We start from the raw sequence: 9,449 nt of genomic DNA on the forward strand, positions 1-9,449 counted from the left end.
GACTACTTACTACCAAGGGAGTGTGTAATTAATTTTGATAAAATGACGTTTGGGAACAACAAAGGCCAAATCCCGGTAAATGTTAAAAGAGAGGTTAAACTAACCAGGTGCCATCAGGCTGAAATCAAAGTGACTGAAGGAGTTGATGATGGTGAAGTGGGACCATCATTGAGTCAAGTGCGGTAAAGTGCGTGAATCGTTCGTTGTGAATTATAGCGTGTGTTTAATTTAAAGTGGCTGTGGAAATTAAGTGTATTGCAAAGTTAAATTGAGAAAGAATAAACTAGTTTTATTTAAGAAAAGACTTGTATCGCTGAAGTTTCATCGGAAATAAATTATACGGAAAATTAACAAACGAACACAGAGACGTAACAATATTAATAACAAACGAACCATAAAAGCATAATACAAGTTTAATATTCTCAAAATTTCATAATATTCTTTTCCTTTTTAGCCTTTTAATGGTGTACTGTAATACGAAACGCAAAGTAACTTTAATGAATAACTGCTTTAATTTATTTGTTAATGTATTTATGTATATATAATGATACATTGCCGTCCTTTTGTACGTTACAATAGAACTAACATTTGATATTAAACGAAAAATCTGCACACAGCAGATATATGATATTTTATACGTTATTTAATGTTTTCTATAGCTGCAGTAAACAAGTAGATTCTACTTATCGTTCACAACTTTTTCAGCTGCAACGTGTAAGCGGAGATATAGTGTGATTTGGTTAGATCCAAATGAATCTGCATGGACTTACAATTTGGATGGTGAAACATATGTAAAATTTCGGCCAGTCTCCATTAAACTCTACAAAATAATAGTCTCTTTTCAACTTTGAACCCGTAAAGTCTTATTATGTTTTGTTTCTCTGTCTTCTTTAATGTCATTCAACAAGTTTCTGAATCTGTGTCATCTTTATTTTGATTATTTCACATTAACTTTAGTTTCCATCAGCTCGAGTACAAGTTTTATTTATCTTCTTCTGTTCCGTCCTTCAAGTACCGCTGTCAAAGTGTATTGCGTTTCTATTTGCACTTGTTCAGTGTTTAAAATGATTATATATATGTCTTTATTTTACACTTGTGTTTCGTTTCGCCCATTTGCAGATCCTAATATCTTGTTTTCCCACAGTAATCTTTGATCGTTCTGTTTGTGTATCAATCCAATAAAGGTTAGCAAGCCGTTAACATTTTTCTTGAAAGAATGAGGTTTTTCAGTCTTCATCAAGATGTTTGTTAATTTAGTATATTTGGTTTTAAATGAAGATTAGTGAACAAGAAAATTTATCATTAAGAATATGAATGCAAAAAATTGAAGTATATATTCATAATTCTTCCTTTCTATCAACCCTTTAATCTAAATGATTACAGTATTAATTAACTTAATTATTGGAGGGTTGTGATATATACAAATACAATAATCAACCCTTTAATCTAAATGATTAAAGTATTAATTAACTTAATTATTCGAGGGTTGTGATATATACCAAATACAATAGTCAACCTTTTAATCTAAATGATTACAGTATTAATTAACTTAATTATTCGAGAGTTGTGATATATACCAAATACAATAGTCAACCCTTTAATCTAAATGATTACAGTATTGTTACGACAGCGAAAGTCACGTGACTCTGGTGACACGTGATGAATTTTTCGAATGATCATAAATGATCGGGGAGGCCCGAGTGTATTCGAGACGCCCCTTCGTTGGTATATAAGCTTGACAGAGAAGCCAGCGATAGATAGATAATTAAAGAAGCGAACAGTAGTTACGGTAATATAAAGTGTGAGTTTGCACTCGTCGAGAGTCAAGTTATCGAGATTGTGAATCGCTGTAATTTATAGCTTATATTATAAAAGTTGTTAGGTTTAAAGTGACGAGAAACGTATTGACTTGGAATTACTGTATACTAAAAGTTTGTATCGTGGAAGAATAAACTGGTTTAATCAAGAAAGGACTTGTATCACTGAAATTCCTCGAAAAGAATTTCTACCGGAAATTATCAAACAAGCAGATACGTAACAGTATTAATTAACTTAATTATTCGAGGGTTGTGCTATATACCTAATACACTAGTTAAGAAATGTCTAAATCCATATTATTGTATTGTTGTTCGTCTTGACTTGTGATCTATTACGCAGGTTTAACAAGCATGTTTTTACAGGAAATCTGCGCAGGTGATCTTGAACAAACATGCAGCAGTGACTACGGTGCTGACTCATTGATACCGTAAAAACCGGATAAATAACGCTTAAATCATTCGAACATGAAACTTTCATTAGCTTCTTATTTAGAATACATGAGCTAGCAAGTGTTTTTAAATCAACTAAGGTCATATGTAATTATCGAAATATTTTCGAAAACGAAGCGATCTGATGCAAAATAATATTTATAATTAATGTTATCACTACTTATTATAAACGTTCAAAACAAATACACAATAGAAGAAAAGCGAAATTTACGTTAAGATATTCAACAAAAACTTGCCTCATCATCGTCCTCGTCCAAAATGATAACACGAACCAGTACAATATTAATAGCATTACCAATGGTTGCGTCGTGGTAGAGTGAAGACACCTAGAGGAAAACATACCGAACGTTAATTCTCAAACGTTTGTGTCGTGACGGAGTAATTTTATTAAGATACGTTAAATAATATGTATTGTTGTGTTTATATAAGATACTTCTTTTTCCACTATTAGCTCCTCGAGACAGAAACGAACGGTAATCTCGTCGAGAGACAGTAGTTTAATGTAAGTTTACTAATATGATCCTGTAAATAAAATAAAACCTACATCTCCAGAATGTAACTTTATTAGTTCAATATTTCGCTATTACAGCGTCTCCAGGAGCTATCGATATCCTACTCGTTCACTAATCCAGTTAAATCTAAATTGGAACACCGTCGTCAGTAAATCGAATATCGACACACGTGTTTAGCAGGTTGAGATCAGGCCCGGCATGGCCAGGTGGTTAGAGCGCTCGACTCGCAATCTGAGGGTCGCGGGTTCGAATCCCCGTCCCACGAAACCTTTCAGCCGTGGGGGCGTTATAATGTGACGGTCAATCCCTCTATTCGTTGGTAAAAGAGTAGCCCAAGAGTTGGCGGTGGGTGGTGATGACTAGCTGCCTTCCCTCTAGTCTTACACTGCTAAATTAGGAACGGCTAGCGCAGGAAGCCCTCGTGTAGCTTTGCGCGAAATTAAAAAAACAAACAAGGTTGAGATCATATTAAAATAATATCAAACATTCTTGAATTTAAACTGTTGAAACAAATCAAACCAAGAATGCTAAATAAATATGTGTAAACTAAGAGGTAAACTATTAAAATCATTGGATCTAGAATAGGATATGTTACATATGTAAAATATCCTTCATATTTGTATTCGTAAGTATTGTTTCACATTATTATATCGACACATACACAAAACAATGACTGAAAATAGATTTCATCCCTATTGTGTTTGTTTATTTGTTTGTAATTAAGCACAAAGCTACACCACGGGTATCGAAACCCGGTTTCTAGCGTACTAAGGCCTCAGATATACCGCTGTGCCACTGGGAGGCTAATGTGTGTGTATAAAGACTTCGTCAAAGTTCAACATATTAAAATGCTATTAACATCTCTACACTAATGACCAAGCTTTGTATTTGTTCAATTTAGGTTTATTTTTCTTGATTAAAATGGATTATTTAATCCTTCGGTCCAGAAAATTATGACATTTAGAAAATATCTTGACATCCAATAAGATGTTATCCGTTTGTGGTAAGCCATGTACCTTTCCATAATGTTCTATAATAGCATTCTTCGTATTGAGGTTTTAAATGTCACGCACATGTTCAGATATTCCATCATGTACGGGTCGACAAGTTTCTCCTATATACATATTAGAGCATTTGTCACAAGTTTATTCATACACAACGTTTTTACTATGGCATCTACCATGTAGTCCATATTTAGTAGCTTTACGGTTATTTTTCATACATCGTGTTTCTTTCTTGTATGTTGAACTTGTTATTAATGATTTAATATAGAAATATTGAGCTAATAAAGTTACATTCTGGAGATATAGGTCGTTATTTTATTTACGTTTATAAAAATGTCACTTAATAAACTCCAGTTTGCGTTAAACAAAGTTAAAAATATAAAGATCCTGTGTTTGAATGTTTCTGAGAAGACTTTGGTGAAAGATAATAATGATTTTGTGTTATGTTAGTAATTTGCTTGGTCATGATATTAGACAAACTGGATTGAGCCCAATGAGAAAGACTAGCCTAAAACAAAGAATAAGTCAGTCACTTATTATGAAAAACATAAAAACTAACAGATAGGTTGAAACGATATCATTTCATTATTTAACAGTTTCACATTTTCTATAAAAACCATCAGAAACTCATTCTAGAACACAAAACTCGCTTATTTTTAACATTTACAAACTTAATACTGAATATAGAAATAGATGAATATGTTTTTATTGAACTTACCATATTCATTATGGTTAAAACGTAAGTCTCTACATCATCGTTATGGTAAAAATCTTTCATTTTTTTATCAACCACAACAAGGGTTTCAACGTTTTTCTCTTTACTGACTGATCGTTTCGTTCGGACAGGACTGCGTGCTGTGTGCTTCCGTTCCCATAGCTGTCTTTTACCGATGTTGTCCTTATCACTGTCTATAGAAAGACGTTAACAGTGTTGTCAGTATTATGGCTGCTAAAGTGAAGTAAATATACATCTTATAACGGGTATTAAGTAAGGAACATTTAACTATGGCTGCTAAAGTGAAGTAAATATACATCTTATAACGGGTATTAAGTAAGGAACATTTAACTATGGCTGCTAAAGTGAAGTAAATATACATCTTATAGCGGGTATTAAGAAAGGAACATTTAAGTATAGTTGCTAAAGTGAAGTAAATATACATCTTATAACGTGTATTAAGTAAGATATAATCTGAAGTATAATATAAACGATTAAATCGAATACTGTAATTCTTTATGTAAATGTAATTATAACTAAAGACAGTGATTAATGTGATAAATTCAACTTTATATCATATAAAAAGTTACGAAAGTTTTATTTACGCACTGATTGGTTAATTAACCAAGACGTTGGATTTATAGGGAGAAGAGGTTCATTTTGCTGCTATGATATCCTAGACTCGGCGTGATATAAACCCCACAAAATTCTCTGTAAACTATGGTCTGCAACTGATTCAAAGATGTCGGTAGAACATTACTGTTCACCGTTGAATTACCATTAAGATAATAACCATAGATGTATTACGTTTACTTACTTTTGACCGTATATTACCAGCGTTGTTTTGTATGCACTTTCAGTCCAAAGCATCGGCTTAAAAATGTATTAAGTTTCTAACAAAATATATTTAATAAGATTAAAATATGTAATATTACAGAACATACATAATAATAGATTTAAAAATATGTAATAATACTACGCAACATACATAATAATATATTTCAGAAAATGTAATAATAATACCATGCAACATGTAAAATAATAAGTTTCTTGTATAGTTTTTCCATGAATATAATATGTATATATGAAAGAAAGTATACACAACTTTATGGATTAAATATCAGTTGATAAGCAAATTAAAAAGTATGATTTTATAAAAGTTGTTCTTTACCATAAATTTTCGGGTTCTAATTATTTTGTATAAATTAACACGTGATGAAATTTGAGAAACAGAAAGGAAACGTTTAAAATCTCTTTAAGAGGGGTGGAAGAGAATTATGTGGCCAACCCTTAGTAGAAGCATTGATCCCATGACTCCCCCCCCCCCGGTCCTACAGCGAGTTTAATTGTTTAGGTGTATCTTTTCTTTACTTACATTTTGAAGCATAATCTTGAGATCAAAACAGCACAACGATATGTTTTGGTTTCAACGACCAAAGAAGCTTAATCTGTTAAAAAGTTTAACTTTACATATATGTTTATACTTTTATAACTATGCAACATTTGTTACACATCCAAGGTTTTAATCTATATATATAGACGAAATGTGTGTTTGATTGGACCCTAACTCCTCCGAGCCTATTGGGCCAATGTCAACCAAAATTTGTATATAAACACTATGATCTGTAGGGAATGTCCTAAAGGGCTCAAAATTGAAGTTAACCCTATTTCTATTTTGTAAAGCCTGTTGGTTAATTACTCCCAGCCTATTTAGTCAATCTCAAACAACCTTGGCAGGTTGACGCTTTAGACAATGTTGAATATTCTAATGGGATTCAAGTTTAAAGTATGAAAGCTGATTGATTGTTTCACAAACAACCATGCTCTTCTCATGGTCAATGAGATGTAGGGTATTCAAGGGTGGGATCACCTCAAAATCTTTATTTGTTGGTAGATGAAAAACAAATTGGAAATGTTGTTTTTGAAGAAGCTTTGTTATAATTTTAAAATTTTGAGATAAAGTTTATGATGAAGTTATTACTTTGAAATACAAGATTGCTGATAATCTTACACTGGGAGGCTATTTTATTCAGTTCAAACATTCCCCGTCAGTTGACGGTTATTTCAGCTTGTTACTTATATATATATAAATATGTAACATCTCAGAATAACTAGTGACACTTATGGAAACCATCGACATTTAAGATTTTGATATATATCACACAGCTGGTATTTTTAGCTAGTTGTTTTTGTATTCTGTGTATCATGTTAATAAGGCAAATTGTACATTTTATAAAAGAAACATACCGTCATTCCCACAGGTACCTCTCGAAGTGGATGTATTTTCATAGGATTCACTTAAAATTGGACTCTCTGCCGCCCTCTTGTATATAATATGTGGGTGTTTGGAATCTTTGCTGACGTCATGTCCTTTCAGCGGTTCAATGAAATATTCGTTTTCTCCTATCCGAATTAGTCCTCTCTGTAAATTTAGATAACTATCAAACAACAACAACCTAACATCACAGTGACTTATACGTGACCAATGTTAATACTATGTTCAGTCTCTTTATCTACTCTTAAATCGAACGCATAGAGGTTTGTGCGTATCCGCGCTACAGCGCTGTTTAGATATATTTAAGAAAATATGTAGTTTAGCGTCAGTGAAAACTTAAAGTCACCCTATTTTCCGTCAGCACTGTCAGAGAGCCTTTATAATAATTACTATAATAACATATAACTGACCTTCGGCTCGTGAAAACTAAATCAAGCAATTTAAAATAAACTTCATACAATACTTTGTATACTAAAAACATCATTAATAAACTAAATTGGTGTTTATGAGAAATTATATTAATTTTAAGATGATGTTAGTATAAAAAGTTGTTTAACAAAGTGTCATAATATTGTAGATTTCATTTTGATGTGTTTGTCTTATGTATAAGTATGTGTTCTGTAACCTGTGGCAGTGATGACTGATTAAAGAATTATATAACATCAGAATTGAATTTCTGAAATTCTTCTTTGTGAGGTGAAAAAAATGGCGTGTCATTAATTTGGCTAATTAACTTAATTTATTCTAAGACAAAACATGAACATTTTTAAATTTAATATTCATTATTTGTTTTTTCTGTCAACAACTAAAGCAGCTAATGGGAACCAATACACAAACTGTACTATTAGATTTTTACCAGCTGACCAAATTTTCTCGTAATGTTAAATGAAATACATTTTATTAATATTTAATAACAATTGTAAAAGGGATCCTTAAAAATATCCAGCAAGGTTAATATTCTAATATCTTAAATCGAATAAAATCGTAAAAAGAAACTTATTTCAACTTACTATTCCATTGCAAGTCGACACTGATACCAGTGAATTAGAAACATTGTGAACAGATCCGATAAAGTAGCACGTCCGCTCTAGGCCCACCTTCACCCTGGTTTCATTTATTCTGTCCAACTTAGATGACCGATGTTCAATTTTCAAAGCAGGAGACAAATACCTGTAGTTGGGTCTTACGGCCAACTGCACCTCTTGACCCTTTAACGGTAACTTGTAAAATATCTCTTGCGCATCCGACAAAGATCGCCGACGGCGCCGGCGAAAATAATTCCAAGAGTAGCCATGAGAGATGACATACGACAGAAAATTGCCATCTGCGGTCACTTGATGAGGAATGATAACTTCATAACTGTACAAATAACGTGAAGAATTTGCTGAAACGAAACGAACAATTGATTAAATCGATGCACAAATGACTAAGATTAGTGGTATTTCATTAAAGAAAAGTATAACATTATATGTATTAAAAACAGTGAAGTTAAATGGAAAACTGTTTGGTGAAATGGTGGAAGACAACTTACAATTGTATAACCAGCATTAATTCTAAATTCTTATAGCGTTAAAAATCCGATTTCGATATACTTGGTGGGCATAGCAAAGACAGCCCATTTTGTAGCTTCGTGTTTAGCAACAACTCCAACGTACGAAACGAATAAATTTTCTTGAATCTCTATCAGCCCTTACTCAACAACATCAAAAGTTGTTCTCTACGATTCCAAAAACTAGGCTAAGAAAACGAAAGAACGAAATGAGCATCAAAAGTAATTCTTTACCATTCCATCAACTATGCTGAGAAAAATAAAGAAGGAGAAGAGCATCAAAAGTTGGTTCTACCATTACACAAAATAGGCTGAGAAAAGTAAAGAACGATATGAGCATCAAAAGTTGGTTTTTACCATTCCAACAGCTAGGTTGAGAAAACTAAAGAACGTTATGAGCACCTAACTTGGTCTCTACCATTCCATCAACTAGGATAAGAAAGTAAAGAAAGATATGATCATCAAAAGTTGGTCTTTAACATTCTATCAACTAGGTTGAGAAAACTAAAGAACTATATGAGAATGAAAAGTTGATCTCTACACTTCTACCAACTAGAGTAAGAAAATTACAGAACTATATGAGAATCAAAGGTTTTTCTTTACCATTCCATCAAGTAGGCAGAGAAAAGCAAAGAACGATATGAGCGTCAAACGTTGGTCTGTACCATTCCAACAACTAGGTTGAGAAAACTAAAGAACGATATGAGCTTCAAGCGATAGTCTCTACCACTCCACCAGCTAGGCCTAGAAAACTAAAGAACGATATGAGCATAACAAAATTGGTCTTTACCATTCATCAACTAGGCTGAGAAAACTAAATAACGATATGAGCATCAAACGTTGGTCTCTACCATTCCCTCAAATAGCCAGGGAAAACTAAAGAACGAAATGAGTTTAAAGCGTTGGTCTGTACCATTCCAACATCTATGACTAAGAAAGCTAAGGATCGATATGATCATCCTAAGTTGGTCCTTACCAATCAATCAACTAGGTTGAGAAAACTAAAGAACAATAAGAGAATCCAAAGTTGGTATTTACCATTCCATCAACTAGGCTAAGAAAAGAAAAGAACGATATGAGCATCAAAAGTTGGTTTCTTCCATCCCATCAACTAGGCTGTGTTGTTT

The 9,449-nt window shown here is 32.7% G+C and overlaps 1 protein-coding gene across 1 annotated transcript in view; it reads right to left on the minus strand.

The window, feature by feature from the left end:
* The window catches only part of LOC106462539 (A disintegrin and metalloproteinase with thrombospondin motifs 7-like), a 70,229-nt gene that overhangs the window by 38,372 nt on the left and 22,408 nt on the right, over positions 1 to 9,449 (minus strand). The window contains exons 2-5 of the mRNA XM_022389841.1: positions 7,784 to 8,157; positions 6,746 to 6,920; positions 4,502 to 4,692; positions 2,504 to 2,593 (exon numbers count right to left, since the gene is read on the minus strand). Of these exons, the coding sequence (XP_022245549.1) occupies positions 2,504 to 2,593; positions 4,502 to 4,692; positions 6,746 to 6,920; positions 7,784 to 8,157 (830 nt within the window). The remainder of the gene's footprint in view (positions 1 to 2,503; positions 2,594 to 4,501; positions 4,693 to 6,745; positions 6,921 to 7,783; positions 8,158 to 9,449) is intronic.

Source organism: Limulus polyphemus, unplaced genomic scaffold (assembly GCF_000517525.1).
Source record: "Limulus polyphemus unplaced genomic scaffold, Limulus_polyphemus-2.1.2 Scaffold1194, whole genome shotgun sequence".
Taxonomy (NCBI): domain Eukaryota; kingdom Metazoa; phylum Arthropoda; class Merostomata; order Xiphosura; family Limulidae; genus Limulus; species Limulus polyphemus.